This window comes from Cherax quadricarinatus, chromosome 75 (assembly GCF_038502225.1).
Source record: "Cherax quadricarinatus isolate ZL_2023a chromosome 75, ASM3850222v1, whole genome shotgun sequence".
Classification (NCBI taxonomy): Eukaryota; Metazoa; Arthropoda; class Malacostraca; order Decapoda; family Parastacidae; genus Cherax; species Cherax quadricarinatus.
In genome coordinates, this window is record NC_091366.1 from 18,708,354 (window position 1) to 18,729,683 (window position 21,330).

At 42.4% G+C, this 21,330-nt stretch overlaps 1 protein-coding gene across 2 annotated transcripts in view; it reads right to left on the reverse strand.

The window, feature by feature from the left end:
- LOC128691938 (uncharacterized) overlaps window positions 1-21,330 on the reverse strand; it is a 181,929-nt gene that overhangs the window by 79,008 nt on the left and 81,591 nt on the right. For both annotated transcript variants that reach the window (XM_070101081.1, XM_070101082.1), the window contains exon 5: window positions 10,295-10,474. In XM_070101081.1, coding sequence (XP_069957182.1) covers window positions 10,295-10,474 — 180 coding nt within the window. The remainder of the gene's footprint in view (window positions 1-10,294; window positions 10,475-21,330) is intronic.

Below are 21,330 nucleotides of genomic sequence, written 5' to 3' on the forward strand. Positions count from 1 at the left end.
CTAGTTTGTGAGTTTAGCAATGTGAATGCTTTTGTTTTGGCACAGTACATAGCTTCAGTATTGGAGTATCATAGGATTCATTATTTTAAGATTGAGATTAATATTTCTGTTTATGGTCAAATGGGTGAGTGAGTGTAAGTGTGAACTTCCAGGTGGCATTCGTGTAGTTAGTTGATGGGGTTTATCAGGGAGATAAGATGTTTTCTAATGGTAGTTTTGAAGGTGATGAATGTGTCTGCAGTTCTAGAGTTCTCGGTTAGGGTGTTCCAGATTTTAGGGCCTTTGACATACATTGAATTTTTGTAAAGGTTTAGTCGGACATGGGGAATGTCGTAGAGATGTTTGTGTCTGGTGTTATGCCTGTGGGTTCTGTCACAACTATCAAGAAAGCGTTTTAGGTCAAGGTTGATATTGGAGTTTAAGGTCCTGTAGATGTAGATTGCACAGTAGTAAGTGTGGATGTACTGAACAGGGAGTAAGTTTAGATCTATGAAGAGTGGAGGGGTGTGTTGCCAGGGATGGGATTTAGTGATTATTCTTACTGCAGCTTTTTGTTGGGTTATTATTGGCTTTAGGTGTGTTGCTGCAGTTGATCCCCAAGCACAAATAGCATAGGTGAGGTATGGATAAATAAGTGAGTGGTATAGTGTGAGAAGGGCATTTTGCCGCACGTAGTATCGTATCTTGGAGAGGATCCCAACTGTTTTGGATACTTTTTTGGTTATGTGTTGGATATGGGTGCTGAAATTCAGGTTGTTGTCAAGGTATAGGCCTAGGAATTTGCCCTCATTATGTCTGGTAATTAGAGTGTTGTCGATCTTAATGTTAATTTGTGCATCTCCTGCTCTGGAGTTTACCTGGAGAGAGTTTCGGGGGTCAACGCCCCCGCGGCCCGGTCTGTGACCAGGCCTCTTGGTGGATCAGCGCCTGATCAACCAGGCTGTTGCTGCTGGCTGCACGCAAACCAACGTACGAGCCACAGCCCAGCTGATCAGGAACTGACTTTAGGTGCTTGTCCAGTGCCAGCTTGAAGACTGCCAGGGGTCTGTTGGTAATCCCCCTTATGTGTGCTGGGAGGCAGTTGAACAGTCTCGGGCCCCTGACACTTATTGTATGGTCTCTTAACGTGCTAGTGACACCCCTGCTTTTCATTGGGGGGATGGTGCATCGTCTGCCAAGTCTTTTGCTTTCGTAGTGAGTGATTTTCGTGTGCAAGTTCGGTACTAGTCCCTCTAGGATTTTCCAGGTGTATATAATCATGTATCTCTCCCTCCTGCGTTCCAGGGAATACAGGTTTAGAAACCTCAAGCGCTCCCAGTAATTGAGGTGTTTTATCTCCGTTATGCGCGCCGTGAAGGTTCTCTGTACATTTTCTAGGTCGGCAATTTCACCTGCCTTGAAAGGTGCTGTTAGAGTGCAGCAATATTCCAGCCTAGATAGAACAAGTGACCTGAAGAGTGTCATCATGGGCTTGGCCTCCCTAGTTTTGAAGGTTCTCATTATCCATCCTGTCATTTTTCTAGCAGATGCGATTGATACAATGTTATGGTCCTTGAAGGTGAGATCCTCCGACATAATCACTCCCAGGTCTTTGACGTTGGTGTTTCGCTCTATTTTGTGGCCAGAATTTGTTTTGTACTCTGATGAAGATTTAATTTCCTCATGTTTACCATATCTGAGTAAATGAAATTTCTCATCGTTGAACTTCATATTGTTTTCTGCAGCCCACTGAAAGATTTGGTTGATGTCCACCTGGAGCCTTGCAGTGTCTGCAATGGAAGACACTGTCATGCAGATTCGGGTGTCATCTGCAAAGGAAGACACGGTGCTGTGGCTGACATCCTTGTCTATGTCGGATATGAGGATGAGGAACAAGATGGGAGCTAGTACTGTGCCTTGTGGAACAGAGCTTTTCACCGTAGCTGCCTCGGACTTTACTCTGTTGACGACTACTCTCTGTGTTCTGTTAGTGAGGAAATTATAGATCCATCGACCGACTTTTCCTGTTATTCCTTTAGCGCGCATTTTGTGCGCTATTACGCCATGGTCACACTTGTCGAAGGCTTTTGCAAAGTCTGTATATATTACATCTGCATTCTTTTTGTCTTCTAGTGCATTTAGGACCTTGTCGTAGTGATCCAGTAGTTGAGACAGACAGGAGCGACCTGTTCTAAACCCATGTTGCCCTGGGTTGTGTAACTGATGGGTTTCTAGATGGGTGGTGATCTTGCTTCTTAGGACCCTTTCAAAGATTTTTATGATATGGGATGTTAGTGCTATTGGTCTGTAGTTCTTTGCTGTTGCTTTACTGCCCCCTTTGTGGAGTGGGGCTATGTCTGTTGTTTTTAGTAACTGAGGGACGACCCCCGTGTCCATGCTCCCTCTCCATAGGATGGAAAAGGCTCGTGATAGGGGCTTCTTGCAGTTCTTGATGAACACAGAGTTCCATGAGTCTGGCCCTGGGGCAGAGTGCATGGGCATATCATTTATCGCCTGTTCGAAGTCATTTGGCGTCAGGGTAACATCGGATAGGCTTGTGTTAATCAAATTTTGTGGCTCTCTCATAAAAAATTCATTTTGATCTTCGACTCTCAGTCTGGTTAGCGGCTTGCTAAAAACTGAGTCATATTGGGACTTGAGTAGCTCACTCATTTCCTTGCTGTCATCTGTGTAGGACCCATCTTGTTTAAGTAGGGGCCCAATACTGGACGTTGTTCTCGATTTTGATTTGGCATAGGAGAAGAAATACTTAGGTTTCTTTCGATTTCATTTATGGCTTTTAGTTCTTCCCGCGATTCCTGACTCCTAAAGGATTCTTTTAGCTTAAGTTCGATGCTTGCTATTTCTCTGACCAGTGTCTCCCTGCGCATTTCAGATATATTGACCTCTTTTAGCCGCTCTGTTATTCTTTTCCGTCGCCTGTAAAGGGAGCGCCTGTCTCTTTCTATTTTACATCTACTCCTCCTTTTTCTTAGAGGAATAAGCCTTGTGCATACATCGAGTGCCACCGAGTTAATCTGTTCTAGGCATAAGTTTGGGTCTGTGTTGCTTAGTATATCTTCCCAGCTTATATCGGTTAGGACTTGGTTTACTTGGTCCCACTTTATGTTTTTGTTATTGAAGTTGAATTTGGTGAATGCTCCCTCGTGACTAGTCTCATTTTGTCGGTCTGGGGCTCCACGCATACATGTCTGAACCTCAATTATGTTGTGATCTGAGTATATTGTTTTTGATATGGTGACATTTCTTATCAGATCATCATTGTTAGTGAAGATGAGGTCTAGTGTATTCTCCAGTCTAGTAGGCTCTATTATTTGCTGGTTTAAATTGAATTTTGTGCAGAGATTTAAAAGCTCGTGTGAGTGTGAGTTTTCATCAGAGCTGCCTCCTGGTGTTATTACTGCAACAATATTATTTGCTATATTCCTCCATTTTAGGTGCCTTAAGTTGAAATCCCCCAGGAGCAAGATGTTGGGTGAAGGAGCTGGAAGATTTTCCAGACAGTGGTCAATTTTTAACAGCTGTTCCTGGAATTGCTGGGATGTTGCATCCGGAGGCTTGTAGACTACCACAATGACTAGGTACCAAACATAATATAGTAGGTTTTGTCAGTGTTAAGCGTAAGTTTATTGGCTGTCATCCAAGTCGATATTTTGATCAGCTCCTCGTTAACAATGGTGTTGAGGGTGGCAAGATTAGGGTGAGAGATGACATAAGTCGCGTCGTCAGCAAAGAGAATGGGTTTCAGGTGTTGGGATATGTTTGGAAGATCATTGATGTATATGAGGAAGAGCAGGGGACCAAGGACACTTCCCTGCGGAACTCCAGTATCAAGTGGCCGTGTTGTTGATGCTGTGTCTTTAATGGTAACATACTGATACCTATTAGTAAGGTAAGATTTGAAATAAGCAAGCGCATGGCCTCTTACACCGTAATGGTCAAGCTTGTGGAGTAGGATGTCGTGGTCTACTGTGTCAAAAGCTTTTCTTAGGTCAATAGAAATTCCTAGTGGATATTCCTTATTAATGGCATTTCACTTAATTTAAATGAGGAAAATGTATTTGATATACGAGCAAATTGAGTTATGAGCTAGGTCACAGAACAGACTAAACTTGCAAGTTGAGGTTTCACTCTACATCTATAGTTGCTCAGATCAGTTTGAATCACCTCCTTTGAGGATCGGGGTGACCCTTGTTGTCTTGAGTATGGATGGGAAGGTTGAAGACTCCTCAGAGTTGTTAAACAGTGTTGCAATAACTGGTGGCAGCACAAGAGCTGCTTTTTTATATATGAATGGTGGGAAGTTATTTAGATCTGCCTTTTTTTAATGATGAGTGAGATTTCAATAGAATTTGTTGGTGCTATATAGAAAGTATTTGAGTAGTTGACAGTGAGGTAAACTTTTGGTTGAGTATCTGAGCTTGGGATTTTGCTATAGTGTGGACATGGAAGAGTGTGAGCATCGTGAATCAAGGTTGGCTGACCCAGAAAAAAAAAAGAAACACATTCACCATTATTTATTCAACAACTGTCTTGCCAGATACACACAGACACTACAGCTCAAGTGTCTCTCCAGTGTTAACACCAGCCCTCCTCTAGAGTACATTTGCTCTACTTATACCTACCTCCAGTACTCAAGTCTGCCTAATCAGTATCACTGAATCTCTTCATATATGTTGCCTTGCTTGCCCTTCTGCAACATACAATATCATAAATAGCTTTTATCTCAGAGAGCGTATGGCAGAGCTGCGGCAAACAGACTGGGAAAAATTTGTCAACGGTCTTAATGCTCACACCCCACTTAGCCGGGCATGGAGAGACAAATAGAATTAAGGGTAACAGAACTGGGCAGATCGCGCACCCTCATCCCTTACATAGGACGAATGAGTTAGTCAGTGCTTGGGCTTCAACATTTTGATTAATGCCTTACTTAATGCCATGCCTAGCCAGCCCCATCATTATATGGTTAGTTTTGCTGATGACATAATGATTCACACCACCGGATTCTCCAACACCCAAAACTTTCTTAATCATGTACTAGCCTCGTGTCAGGACCTGGGGTTAATAATCTCAGGTGATAAAACAAAGATACTCAACAGACGTCCTCCTCGACAGAGAGGCACAGTTCTTCAGATCCAGTTGCATGATGGGTCTCTTCTAGAATATGTAAGCAGATACAGGTATCTAGGCTTTGAGGTTCCACTACTTGGACCTGTTGTAACAAGACTTTGTCGCCAATACAAAGAAAGGCTGAGAGCACTTAGAGTTGTGGCAAGTTTTCATCCCAGGTATGGTGCTAATGTTAAAATTGTGAAAATGATGTATCTTGCTTATATTAGATCATTGGTTGATTATGCTGCGCCAATACTTGCTCTTGTGACTGACTGGAAGCTTGGAGGGCTGGAAAAACTGCAAAACAAAGCAATGAGGATCATCCTAGGATGCCCTCGTACTGCCAAAATTTTAAATATGCGGAAAGAACTTAATATTCCAAGCATTAGAGATCGTGTTACTGAAAGAAATATCCTTATTGGGGTCAATATGCTTAGGTTAGCCCATTCAAATGCTTAGGTTAGCCCATTCAAACCCCTGCATAGAAGCCCTCCAAACTTTCCTCAGCACTGGTGAACATCCTTCCAGATGGATCGAAAAAACTGGAACCGACCTCCGCATGAACCAGCTACATGATCTATGTCAAGTTGGACAACAGAGACATTTCCCTGCTCCGTGAGATATTACCCCATTCCAAACTACCATTCCTCCATTTCCCCCCAAAACTCTTCTTAAATCACAACCAAAGCTTCGTCTTGAAGCCAAACATGATGCCTTAAGCTGTATTGATAACTTAGTCACACAGAACACTCTTTCACAAATTATTTACGTTGACGGTTCTGTTCACCAGTCCACTGGTGCAGCTGGTAGTGCCGCTGTTGTCACTCAGAGTGATGGCTCTCATAAAGAAATTGGAGCACGCATCAATAACTGGGCCTCTACCCTTCAAACAGAACTGTTTGCCATATTCCTTGCACTCAAATGTGTCCATGTATCTAAGTTTGACACTTTAATTGTAACTGATTCTCTGTCATCCATAAATGCTCTCAACTCATTAAGTATAAATTGTGGCATGCTTGTGTCAGAAGCCAGACACAGGTATGGTAGGATTGTGGACAGTGGAGTCAGAGTGCACATGCTGTGGATTCCATCTCACATTGGTCTTCTGATGCATGATAGAACTGATAAATTGGCTAAGCTGTATGCTTTCAAAGAGGGAGTAGATTACAATCTTGTGTCGTCAGTTAGCAGTTTGAGAACAATAATACGAAAAGAACTTCAAATGAACTTTATTGACTTAAGACTTAGGGAGATTGACACAAGTCAGTCCATCTATCATCATTCCATCATGCAGGAGGAGCCACATGTCTATGGTGCATCCAACAAGATAAGCAGACTCTTGGATGTCACTACCGCCCGGCTCCAGCTGGGTTACAAGTATCTATGGCAGGTTAAATCACCACCACCAGATGTAGACCAAACGAAATGTAAACTTTGCCAGATGGACTATTGTCACACATTGCTTCATTATGTACTGTAGTGTGATAAAATTAATGAATTTAGAAACAACTCACTCAGAAGTGTTCAAGAAATGGCAAAGTATTTTATCCACAGTGGTATATTACAGACCATTCTGGAGAAATACCCTGACTTTGCTAGCTGTAAATAATGCATTACCATGTGTGTGTGTGTGTGTGTGTGTGTGTGTGTGTGTGTGTGTGTGGGTGTGGGTGTGTGTGTGTGTGTGGGTGTGTGTGTGTGTGTGTGTGTGTGTGTGTGTGTGTGTGTGTGTGTGTGTGTGTGTGTGTGGGTGTGTGTGTGTGGGTGTGGGTGTGGGTGTGTGTGTGGGTGTGTGTGTGTGTGTGTGTGTGTGTGTGTGTGTGTCTGTGTGTGTGTGTGTGTGTGTGTGTGTGTGTGTGGGTGTGGGTGTGTGTGTGTGTGTGTGTGTGTGTGGGTGGGTGGGTGTGTGTGTGAGTGTACTCACCTATTTGTACTCACCTATTTGTGGTTGCAGGGGTCGAGTCATAGCTCCTGGCCCCGCCTCTTCACTGATTGCTACTAGGTCCTCTCTCTCCCTGCTCCATGAGCTTTATCATACCTCGCCATAAAACTATGTATGGTTCCCGCCTCCACTACTTCACTTTCTAGACTATTCCACGACTTGACTACTCTATGACTGAAGAAATACTTCCTAACATCCCTTTGATTCATCTGAGTCTTCAACTTCCAATTGTGACCTCTTGTGTATGTGTCCCATCTCTGGAACATCCTGTCTTTGTCCACCGTGTCTATTCTGCGCAGTATTTTATATGTCGTTATCATGTCTCCCCTGACCCTCCTGGCCTCCAGTGTCGTCAGGCCGATTTCCCTCAACCTTTCTTCGTACGACAATCCCCGTAGCTCTGGGACTAGTCTTGTTGCAAACCTTTGCACTTTCTCTAATTTCTTGACGTGCTTGACTAGGTGTGGATTCCAAACTGGTGCTGCATACTCCAGTATGGGCCTGACGTAAATGGTATACAGTGTCTTGAACGACTCCTTATTGAGGTATCGGAACGCTATCCTTAGGTTTGCCAGGCGCCCGTATGCTGCAGCAGTTATCTGATTTATGTGCGCCTCAGGAGATATGCTCGGTGTTATACTCACCCCCAGATCTTTTTCCTTGAGTGAGGTTTGCAGTCTTTGGCCATCTAAACTATATTGTGTCTGCGGTCTTCTTTGCCCTTCCCCAATCTTCATGACTTTGCATTTGGCAGGGTTAAACTCAAGGAGCCAGTTTCTGGACCAGGCTTGTAGCCTGTCCAGGTCTCTTTGTAGTCCTGCCTGATCCTCATCCGATTTGATTCTTCTCATTAACTTCACATCATCTGCAAACAAGGACACTTCTGAGTCTATCCCTTCCGTTATGTCGTTCACATATACCAAGAACAGCACAGGTCCTAGGACTGACCCCTGTGGAACCCCGCTTGTCACAAGCGCCCACTCTGACACCTCGTCACGTACCATAACTCGTTGTTGCCTCCCTGTCAGGTATTCTCTGATCCATTGCAGTGCCTTTCCTGTTATGTGTGCCTGATCTTCTAGCTTTTTCAGTAACCTCTTGTGAGGAACTGTGTCGAAGGCCATTTTGCAGTCCAAAAAAATGCAGTCGATCCACCCCTCTCTCTCTTGTCTTACTTCTGTCACCTTGTCATAAAACTCTAGTAGGTTTGTGACACAGGATTTTCCTTCCCTGAAACCGTGCTGGTTGTCAATTATACACTTGTTTCTTTTCAGGTGCCCCACCACTGTGTGTGTGTGTGTGGGTGTGTGTGTGAGGGTGTGTGTGTGGGTGTGGGTGTGTGGGTGTGGGTGTGGGTGTGTGTGTGTGTGTGTGTGTGTGTGTGTGTGTGTGTGGGTGTGCGTGCTTGTGTGTATGCATATATTTGTACGCTCGTGTGCGCATGTCCGTGCGTGCTCCCTCGTGTGTGTATGTGTGCGCGCGCGCGCTAGTGTGGGTGTATGATCCACTTAATATTTGTATTTATAACTCATTACAATTGTGACCAGGTGTGGACGTATCAGTGGTTCATTACTTTGTAATTTGTTCATGACTGTAACCATGTATAGGAGTGAGGCTGATTCATCACCTCTGTAACTTGCCATGATTGTGACCAGATCTACCTGGAGTTCATTACCTTTGTAACTAGTTCAGCTATCATAACTTTGGGGTCCAGTCACTGGACCCATTATGTACCTTTGTAATCTTTTGACTACCGCCCACAGGATGGGTATGGGGTGCATAATAAAGATATTAAACTAAACTGTGTGTGTGTGTGTGTGTGTGTGTGTGTGTGTGTGTGTGTGTGTGTGTGTGTGTGTGTGTGTGTGTGTGTGTGTGTGTGTGTGTCTGTGTGTGTACTCACCTATTTGTGGTTGCTCACCTAGTTGCTCACCTAGTTGAGGTTGCGGGGGTCGAGTCCGAGCTCCTGGCCCCGCCTCTTCACTGATCGCTATTAGGTCACTCTCCCTGAGCCGTAAGCTTTATCATACCTCTGCTTAAAGCTATGTATGGATCCTGCCTCCACTACATCACTTCCCAAACTATTCCACTTACTGACTACTCTGTGGCTGAAGAAATACTTCCTAACATCCCTGTGATTCATCTGTGTCTTCAGCTTCCAACTGTGTGTGTGTGTGTGTGTGTGTGTGTGTGTGTGTGTGTGTGTGTGTGTGTGTGTGTGTGTGTGTGTGTGTGTGTGTGTGTGTGTGTGTGTGCGTATGTGGCTCAACAATCAATATTTGCACCAATAACTCATTACAGTTGTGACCGGGTGTGGAAGTGTGAATTGCTCATTACTCTATAATTTGTTCATGATTGTAGCCATGTATAAACGTAAGTAACCATTCTTACAGAATTTATTACCTTTGTAACTTGTGAGTTCATTACCTTTGTACCTAGTTCAGCTATCAAAACTTTGGGGGCCCAGTCCCTGGACCCATTACGTACCTCTGTAATCTGTAAATACCTTTGTAACTTGTCATGATTGTGACCAGACCTACCTGGAGTTCATTACCTTTGTAAATTGTGAGTTCATTACCTTTGTAAATTGTGAGTTCATTACCTCTGTAACTTGCTCAGCCACCAAAACTTTGGAGTCCAGTCCCTGGACCAATTATGTACCTCTGTAATCTTTTGACTACCGCCCACAGGATGGGTATGGGGTGACTACCGCCCACAGGATGGGTATGGGGTGACTACCGCCCACAGGATGGGTATGGGGTGACTACCGCCCACAGGATGGGTATGGGGTGACTACCGCCCACAGGATGGGTATGGGGTGACTACCGCCCACAGGATGGGTATGGGGTGACTACCGCCCACAGGATGGGTATGGGGTGCATAATAAACATATTAAACTAACTCTCATGCACACACACACATCTTCCGGATCTAAATCCTATACCACTCAAAATTTCCTTCATTCCGTTCTTCCAACCTTTCCAGAGATGACATCTATCCTTTCTTCTTTCCATCCGTGGAAGATTTAAACACCATCTTAATCATTCTATTTTCTTCCACTTCTCTAAAAGCACTAATTAGCTCAGCAACTCCTACTCAGCCCTCTGAAATTATACCTTTGTGCTGGAGCAGACGTTCCTAGAAGGTGAGACTAGGTGGGTGTGTACTGCAAGAGTGGAAGTCCAATAAAGTACCTGAATAATGTGGTGGTACAGTAAGAGTGGTAGTGTAATAAAGTACCTGAACAGTGTGGGCGTGGGTGGGTGGTGGTTGATGCTGGAGAGCGTGGAGATGCAGTTGACCATCTTGTAAAGTTATTCTGGAGTAGCGGAGGACATCGTGGTCTTGCTGGACACCCAGCACCAGGCCAGCCTCCACCAGCCTCTTGACAGCCTTACTCATCCCACGAAGATGATCAACCTGTGGACAGTGTCACCATCATTATCACTTTGGTAGTGTCATAACCATTACCATCCATAAACAGTGTCAGTACTTTTATCACCTTCGCAGAGTCAGTACCATTACCACCTGTCTACACAATTATCACTTACACAATGTCAGAACCATTATCACCATTATACCTGGAGGGTGTTCTGGAGATTAACGCCTCTGCAACCTGGTCTATGACCAGGTCTCGCAGTGGAACAAGGCCTGATCAACCAGGTTGTTACTGCTGGACCCAAGCAATCCAACATATGAGCCAGAGTCTGGCTGGTCAGGTACTGACTTGAGGTACCCATCCAGCTACCTGTAGAAGACAGCCAGGGGTCTGTTGGTAATCCCCCTTATGAACACGTATTGTGTTGTCTCTTACTGCTTTTCACTGGAGGGAATGTAGCACTTTTCACTGGGGGAGAGATGTTGCACTCTTTTGCTTTCATAGGGAGTGATTTCCACATGTAAATTTGGGATTAGTCCCTCTAGGATTTTTCAGGTGTAAATTATGATGCATCTTTCTCTCCTGTTTTCTAAGGAGTACAGATCAAGAGACTTCAACCAGTCCCAATAATTTAGGTGCTTTACTGTAATTATACATGCAGTAAAAGTTCTCTGTATATTCTCCTGGCCTCCAATATTGTCTGCCTTGAAAGAGGCCATTAGTATACAGCAGTACTGCAGCATTAGGTGTCGCACAGCTCAACTGCTAGCACCCTCAGCTCACACACTGAGGTCCCGGGATCGAATCCCTGGTACAGCTGGAAAACATCAGGACATGTTCCCCTGTTCACCCATCAATAAAATGGGTACCTGGGTGTTAGTTGACTGGTGTGGGCTGCATCCTGGGACACAATTGACCTAATTTGCCCAAAATGCTCAGCACAGCAAGTGGCTTTTTATGTTGTAGTATGTCACTGATGTCAGCTAGTTCTGTATACCTTGTACATGTACTTGTAGAAATAAATATATTATTATTATTATTATTATTATTATTATTATTATTATTATTATTATCATTATTATTATTATTATTATTATTATTATTATTATTATTATTATTATTATTATTATCATTATTATTATTATTATTATTATTATTATTATTATTATTATTATTATTATTATTGTTATTATAGGGAGACCAAGTGATATGAACACAATACATCTTTATTTCTTTTCTACTGCATACAAAATGTAGTTCACATGTAATAAAATATTGTTAACACAAAAGAAAGCCGCTACAACAAATCATTTGAAGTCACTGCCAATGGCCAGAGGTGAGGGCAACACAGGAAGATCCAGTAACCAGTCCAGGACTCATAACAACACAAGTGAGGGAAACATTACTACAAGGACATACACGAGTAGACTTACAACTTTCTGAAGTCATTAATATAATCACACAAATGCAGTATAATGTGATCCTTTATTGACTACGTTTACGCCGTGGCACACAGTGGATCCTTTATTGACTACGTTTCTCTAGTCACAAACAGAACTACCTGGGGTGGAAGGAACGCGAGTATTTATAGTCCGGCTGAGGTCAGGTGAAGAATGCTGCATCTGATGATGTACCGAGTTGGGTTGTAGAGTCTAAAAACTTGGGTAGCTTGGAAAGGAGACTGGACAAGTTTGTGAGCAGACCTTCTACAGTGTTCTTATGTGGGATAGCGATGAAGAAGTTTCTTGGCAAGTGGTTCAGCTATGTTATAGAAGCCACTATTCTGGTTGAAGTTGTCGGATATAGAAATAAGTGATGATTCCAGGATTCTTCGGTATTGGGTGTTGTCTTCTGTGGCGATAAGTCTTGAGTTTCTGTAGTTTATCAAGTGGTTGTGTGAATTACGGTGTTGTACGCAGGCATTCCTTGTGTCGTCAGACCTGCTTGCGTATTGGTGTTCTGAAATACGTGTTTGGAGGTCCCTTGATGTTTCGCCCACGTATAACTTGTTGCAGTCATTACAAGGGATTATGTATACCCCTGCAGAGGATGGAGGCTTGTCCTGCCTACTACTGGTGATGTCCTTGATGGTCGTGGTTGTGGAGGTAGATACTTGGAATGATGTTTTGGCAAAGATGTTGGAAACATGTTTGGCAATGGAGTTGGTGGGAAGGACTATGTATCTCTTCTCGGCAGTGTCTTCTCTGGGTGTGTTGAAGATGTTTAGTGCTCGCCGTCTGCAGTCTCTGATGAAGTGACGAGGATAGTGGAGTTTGGAAAATACCTGTTCAATTATAGTGCATTCTTCCTCAAGGAACTCGTTGCTGCAGATTCTGAGTGCACGCAGGAAGAAGCCTATAATTACACCACGTTTGGTTTTGGTGTCGTGGTGAGAGTAGAAGTGGAGAAGATCGTTTTGGTTGGTGGGTTTTCGATAGACTTTAAAACGAAGTTCGTGGTCAGCTTTGCAGAGTAGAACATCAAGGAAAGGAAGAGTGTTGTCGACCTCTTCTTCAAGTGTGAACTGGATTGAAGGCTCGACCTGGTTGAGCTTGTCTTGGAGAGCTTGAACGTTGAAGCGTTTAGGAGTTATGAGGAGAATGTCGTCAACATAACGGAGCCAGGTGACAGACGAAGGAATAATGGTGGAGAAACGTTCGGCTTCTAGATGTTCCATGTATAGGTTCGCTAGGACTGCACTGAGTGGCGAACCCATGGGTAGTCCAAAAGTCTGCTGAAAGAGGTGATTTTCAAAAGAGAAACACGTAAAGCCAACACATAGTTCAACCAGGTCGATGAAGTCGCTGGCTGGAATGGGAAGATCAAGTGAATCGTCAATTTTCTTGCGCAAGAGATCGATGGCTTGTTTAGTAGGTACTTTAGTGAATAGGGAAGTCACGTCAAGGCTGGAAAGTTTCTTGTTCCTGATGTTGATGTTGCGAATGCGATTGAGAAGATCACCTGAGTGTTTGAGATGTGCTGGACTGATAGTGCCCAAGAGTTTCGAGAGGTGTTTGGCGAGAATTCCTGAGAGCTTGTGGGGAGCACTGCCTATTCCCGAGGATATGGGCCTCAGTGGGATACCAGGCTTGTGAGTCTTTGGCAGGCCGTACATTCTGGCAGGTCTGGGGTTGCTGGGCATGGTGTGCAGAAGTTTCTTCCCTTGTTCTGAGCTCCTCAGAATGCGGCGAGTCCTTTGAAGAAAAGTTTTAGTAAGGTTGTCCACTTGGTTAGTTGTGAGAGGTTTGTAGGTATCTGGGTCATTAAGTAGATTGAGCATTTTGTTCCTGTAATCGTCAGTGTTCATGATGACAACACCACCTCCTTTATCAGCGGTGGTGACCCTGATGGTCGTGTCTTCTGCTAAACCTTTGAGTGCATTGATGTAACGTCGGGGTATGACTGGGGAGCTGCGTGTTGAGATGGCTGCTGAGATGATGCCTTGAAGATAGCCTTTTTGGAAGTCGGAGTCATTGTGTCTGTAGTTTTTGGCGATGAAATTGAGGTCTTGTTTTGGTTTCGTAATTCCTGTTGCGAATTTGAGGCCTAAGCTGAGGGCTTCAGTTTCTGTGGTTGACAGTGGACGAGATGAAAGATTTTGAATAATTTCAGGTCTTCCTAAACTTTTCCAATTACTATTATCGCAGAGTGTTTGTAGTTTCCTAGTAAGTCTGATCTTCTGTTGAACATTCGCTGTGGTAACTCTGGTGCGAATGATTTCGGCGGTGCGTCTGTTCATGTTGCCCCGGAGTGTTGTGCCTAGTGTTCTGGCTTGGAGAAAAGCTTCCTTTGTAGCATTGTTTAAGTCATCTGCACACTCTTCAAGGTAGGTCCGAGCTGTAGCGGAGAAAGGTGGTTTGATGTTGGCAATTTGAGGAGGAGTAGATCTTGGTAAGACCATTTCTTGGATACAGTCACGAAGAAAATTGTGTCTGTTGCGAAGTGAGTAAGCTTTTAGGAGAAGGTCCAGGTATTCTCTGTGTGAAGGATCCATTTCTACTGCAGTGTTTGACACGATGGAAATAAATGGTAGTAGGTACTAAAGTACCTACTAAACAAGCCATCGATCTCTTGCGCAAGAAAATTGACGATTCACTTGATCTTCCCATTCCAGCCAGCGACTTCATCGACCTGGTTGAACTATGTGTTGGCTTTACGTGTTTCTCTTTTGAAAATCACCTCTTTCAGCAGACTTTTGGACTACCCATGGGTTCGCCACTCAGTGCAGTCCTAGCGAACCTATACATGGAACATCTAGAAGCCGAACGTTTCTCCACCATTATTCCTTCGTCTGTCACCTGGCTCCGTTATGTTGACGACATTCTCCTCATAACTCCTAAACGCTTCAACGTTCAAGCTCTCCAAGACAAGCTCAACCAGGTCGAGCCTTCAATCCAGTTCACACTTGAAGAAGAGGTCGACAACACTCTTCCTTTCCTTGATGTTCTACTCTGCAAAGCTGACCACGAACTTCGTTTTAAAGTCTATCGAAAACCCACCAACCAAAACGATCTTCTCCACTTCTACTCTCACCACGACACCAAAACCAAACGTGGTGTAATTATAGGCTTCTTCCTGCGTGCACTCAGAATCTGCAGCAACGAGTTCCTTGAGGAAGAATGCACTATAATTGAACAGGTATTTTCCAAACTCCACTATCCTCGTCACTTCATCAGAGACTGCAGACGGCGAGCACTAAACATCTTCAACACACCCAGAGAAGACACTGCCGAGAAGAGATACATAGTCCTTCCCACCAACTCCATTGCCAAACATGTTTCCAACATCTTTGCCAAAACATCATTCCAAGTATCTACCTCCACAACCACGACCATCAAGGACATCACCAGTAGTAGGCAGGACAAGCCTCCATCCTCTGCAGGGGTATACATAATCCCTTGTAATGACTGCAACAAGTTATACGTGGGCGAAACATCAAGGGACCTCCAAACACGTATTTCAGAACACCAATACGCAAGCAGGTCTGACGACACAAGGAATGCCTGCGTACAACACCGTAATTCACACAACCACTTGATAAACTACAGAAACTCAAGACTTATCGCCACAGAAGACAACACCCAATACCGAAGAATCCTGGAATCATCACTTATTTCTATATCCGACAACTTCAACCAGAATAGTGGCTTCTATAACATAGCTGAACCACTTGCCAAGAAACTTCTTCATCGCTATCCCACATAAGAACACTGTAGAAGGTCTGCTCACAAACTTGTCCAGTCTCCTTTCCAAGCTACCCAAGTTTTTAGACTCTACAACCCAACTCGGTACATCATCAGATGCAGCATTCTTCACCTGACCTCAGCCGGACTATAAATACTCGCGTTCCTTCCACCCCAGGTAGTTCTGTTTGTGACTTGAAAAAGCCCACTGTGTGGGCGAAACGTAGTCAATAAAGGATCACATTATACTGCATTTGTGTTTATATTGCCATTGTGTCGGTATTTTATACCATTTATTTCCATCTAATAGGACTCGTACTACCACCTCCTACCCCGCTGCCACTGAAGTGATACTCCACAACATTCACCCATCACCTACTATTCACCCAAAGAAACAACCAATGGACAATGGTCAGAGCAATAAAAGAAGATCCAGTAACCAGCTAAGGACTCCTAACATCAGAGGTGAGAGCAGTAATAACACGAGGAAAACTTGTGGTACTGGCAGCCAGGACACAACCCTCATCACCCACCGGCACCACCACAACACACTACAGACAACAACAAACATGGCCGTCGCCACAGTCCAAGATAACTCCTTCCCAATATTTGATGTCAAGAAGATCACCGACCCAGAAATAGCTAAACTCCTTACGATTCAGAACCAAACGATCACCAAACTAACTCAAGAAATGCAGGAACTAAAAGCTACCAATGCAGATTACCTCACCAAGATCACTGCTCTTGAACATAAACTAGACACTCGGGAAGAACAAAGCAACACCCACACCCAGTCCCTAGACACCATCAACACTCTAAAAGACCAAGTCACCCTACTTACTACCAACATTATAGAGGAAAGATCAAGAGTGGACCAACAACTTGCCAATGTCATAACCAACTTCCAAGACCATAATGACCAACAACAGCTATCTGACGCTGTTGTAGTTAACAGCAAACATCTCCCACCCACAGTCACCCAAGAGACCTGCATGGACACCACCCTACAGCAAATCAAGGACCACCTTCGCCTTAATATACGTAGTGATGACCTAAAGGATTGCAAACTGATGGGCTACCAAGCGGGTAAAAAAACAGTGCTGTTAAAATTCCAAACTAGCCTACAAAGAAACAACCTACTAAAAACATCTATTTCTATGAAATCTGATGTTTACGTCAATAAGTGCCTTACCAAAACAAGACAAAACCTTTATCGGCTAAGAAAATTACGCTATGCCCAAAAAATCCACCAGTGCTTTGTGAGGGATGGAAAAATCGCAGTTAGGAAACAGCCCACTGGGAAGAGATACTTCATCTCTACAGAACATGACCTTAAAACATTCCTAAGTGAGGCTGGACTAACAGAATCAGAGTAAAGTGCAGATAATACCCACAGTCCACAGTTAGTGCTATATTGTCATAAATTTGTGCCCCCCTAAAATTCTAATACCCCAACTACTTTTGATTGTCATTGTTGTATTCAACGACCATTCTACCTCATAGTCTTAATTGTGTTTAATATCTACAGAATCTATCTCCTTTTTTACAACTTACCACATCACTGTTCCATCTTATTTTATTATAAACTAGCCATAACTTGTCCTCAATAATTCTACCTCACTAAGAAATACTCAATTGCCCAATTTTATTCTAAAATCCCTACTATTGCCCAATTTTGTTTTAAACTATATTGACCAAACTGCTTTTATTGACCATTTTTATTCTATATGGCGCTGTATAGCCCTTGTGGCTTAGCGCTTCTTTTTTATTATAATAATAATAATTTATTCTTTACTTTTTTAAACTAGTATTTTCAACTACAACTTTTATATTATCCTGTCTACCATCTTACTAGCATATTATAACCAAGTCATTGCCATTTTTATTTTTATCATTTTTTTTATTATTCTTTTGCTACCTTAACTTGTGTATTTTATCTTGTCAATTTAAATCTAGTTATCCTCTAATTCTTGTAAACAACTTATATAAGACCTTAGTGCAATTACAATTGAGAGTCTTGTGCCTTTTTTATATTATTAGATTAAACTCAGTTGTACTATAGCTCATTCTTGCTCAATACATAGTCAATACCAAATTCACTATATTAGACCATAGTGCAATTACTAGTGAGAGACTAGTGCTATTTTTAATTTGTATTTTTATATTATTAGATTAAACCTAGTTGTACTATAGCTCATTCTAGCTCAAAACATAGACTCCACAAAAGTCATTATATTAGACCTTAGTGCAATTACAAGTGAGAGTCTTCTATTTTTAATTTGTATTTTTATATTATTAGTTTATACCTAGTTGTACTTTAGTTCATTCCAGCACAACACATAGACAACATCGACTTCATTATGTGTATTAGTGACTATACTCTATATGACCAAAACACTCTAGCTATATACTTGCCCAAACTTCCCACAACTACAGATATCAGTACTAGAACTCAACACACAACTCAGGATATAAATAACCATAATTTAAACCTAGAAGATGATTGATCACGTTGACCCTGATCTAAACCTCCATAATCTGACACCCAATCAAAACCTATTGGAAAGTAACTGCCTTTATTACACAGCATTACAAGCCAGCACTATCCTAAACAATGCTAAAAGTCTATCAGTACTTAACTACAACATCAGGTCCTTAAGCAAACACTATGATGACCTCCTGGCACTCCTTGAATCACTAAAGACACCCTTCTCCTGCATTATTCTTACTGAGACCTGGCTTAGGCAGGACACAATAGATATCTACCATCTACCAGGATACACAGCAATTCACAACTGCAGACCAAACCAAGTTGGGGGTGTATTGCAATCTATTACTCTAACCAGTTATCTTGTATTAGCACCACTTGCTTTAGTGATGAATATGGGGAATACATATTTGCTAATTTTACTGTAAAAAACCTTAAGACACCTATAACAATCGGTGCCATTTACCAGATACCTCACACAAACATCCCAAATTTCAGTAAGAAATTAAAGTCACTAATAACAAACAGACAAATGAATAAGCACCACCTTCTCTTAGCTGGAGACTTCAACATCAACCTTGGCATACTAGATGATCAGCCTGTAACTGATTTCATCAACAATATGAACAACACACTTCTCATACCAACAATAACTAAACCAACCAGGCTCACTGAGACAAGTGCAACCATAATAGACCACATATGGACCAATATACTAGCCCCCTTTAAATCAGGGATAATCACAGATAGCACTACAGACCACTACCCTACCTTCCTCCTGACAAGCATTAGTAAACCACCACTTGAATACAACAAAGTCTCATTTAGACTCCATGACGAGGCCTCAATAAGGAAGTTCACAGCTGACCTAGAGACCGTTGACTGGCCTACAGAATTCTCCAAGGCCAATGGTATTGATGACTGGACAGACATTTTTCTTAACAAATTACTTAGACTATACAACAAACATTGTCCTATAAAAACGAAACAGATCACAAACAAACGGCTTGGTTGCCCATGGCTAACCAGCACCATTCTGAAATCCATTGACAAGAAACACCAATATGAAAAGCAATATAGACAGGGCTTAATACACAAAGATATTCTTAAACACTATTCATCAGTTCTCACCAAAGTAATAAAGAAAGCCAAACAACTATACTACTCCAGTAGATTCACAGACACTAGAGGAGATATAAAAAACACCTGGAAAACACTCTCTCAGATTCTAAGGACCCACAAACTGAAAAAAAAACAAGAATATTGTCCTAACTAAACCTAATGAAACACCACTACTTCCCACTGACACAGCTAACAAGATAAACGACTTCTTCTCAACCATAGGATTTAATCTTGCCAATAAAATCCCACATACCAATGCCCATGCCAGGGACTACCTAGATGGGAATTTCCCAAATTCCTTCTATCTTGCACCAACTGAGCCCACGGAAGTCACCGAGATTATAAAGTCACTTAAAAATAACTCAGGGAATCTGTCTCATGTCCCACCATTACTGTACAAGCGAGTGGCCCATGTCCTTTCGCAAACTATTTCATTACTTTTTAACAAGTCACTAGAAACTAGCACCTTCCCGAAACTACTAAAGACAACAAGGGTTACACCAATACATAAAGGTGGTGATCCTACAGACTTAAACAACTATAGGCCAATATCAAACTTACCATTGCTATCCAAAATCTTTGAGAAACTCGTGCACGGGAGACTATATTCATTTATAACTCAACCCCTGCCAATTTGGATTCAGGAAAAATAAAAGCACTAATGATGCAATCATAAAAATGCTGCATCTGCTTTACACAGCATTGGAAAATAAGGAATATCCACTAGGAATTTTTATTGACCTAAGAAAAGCTTTTGACACAGTAGACCACGACATCCTACTCCACAAACTTGACCATTACGGTATAAGAGGCCATGCGCTTGCTTATTTCAAATCTTACCTTACTAATAGGTATCAGTATGTCACCATTAAAGAAACAGCATCAACAACACGGCCACTTGATACTGGAGTTCCACAGGGAAATGTACTTGGTCCCCTGCTCTTCCTCATATACATCAATGATCTTCCAAACGTATCCCAACACCTGAGACCCATTCTCTTTGCTGACAACACGACTTATGTCATCTCTCACCCTAATCTTGCCACCCTCAACACCATTGTTAACGAGGAGCTGATCAAAATATCGACTTGGATGTCAGCCAATAAACTTACGCTTAACACTGACAAAACCTACTATATTATGTTTGGTAGCAGAGCAGGAGATGCACAAATTAACATTAAGATCGACAACACTCTAATTACCAGACATAATGATGGCAAATTCCTAGGCCTATACCTTGACAACAACCTGAATTTCAGCACCCATATCCAACACATAACCAAAAAAGTATCCAAAACGGTTGGGATCCTCTCCAAGATACGTTACTACGTGCTACAAAATGCCCTTCTCACACTATACCACTCACTTATTTATCCATACCTCACCTATGCTATTTGTGCTTGGGGATCAACTGCAGCAACACACCTAAAGCCAATAATAACCCAACAAAAAGCTGCAGTAAGAATAATCACTAAATCCTATCCCTGGCAACACCCCCCCCCCACTCTTCATAGATCTAAACTTACTCCCTGTTCAGTACATCCGCACTTACTACTGTGCAATCTACATCTACAGGACCTTAAATTCCAGTATCAACCTTGACCTAAAATGCTTTCTTGATAGTTGTGACAGAACCCACAGGCATAACACCATACACAAACATCTCTACGACATTCCCCGTGTCCAATTAAACCTTTACAAAAAATCAATTTATGTCAAAGGCCCTAAAATCTGGAACACCCTACCTGAGAACACTAGAACTGCAGACACTTTCATCACCTTCAAAACTGCCATTAGAAAACATCTTATCTCCCTGATACACCCCATCAACTAACTACACGAATACCACCTGGTGGTTCACACTTACACTCACTCACCCATTTGACCATAAACAGAAACATTAATCTCAATCTTAAAATAATGAATCCTGTGATACTCCAATACTGAAACTATGTACTGTGCCAAAACAAAAGCATTCACATTGCTAAACTCACAAACTAGTATTTAGTCACTTAGCCATAATACCAACTTACCTCATAATTTGTAATATTTTAAAATTAAGAATTAAACTAAGTATGCCCGAAATGCCTAGCCATGCTAGGTG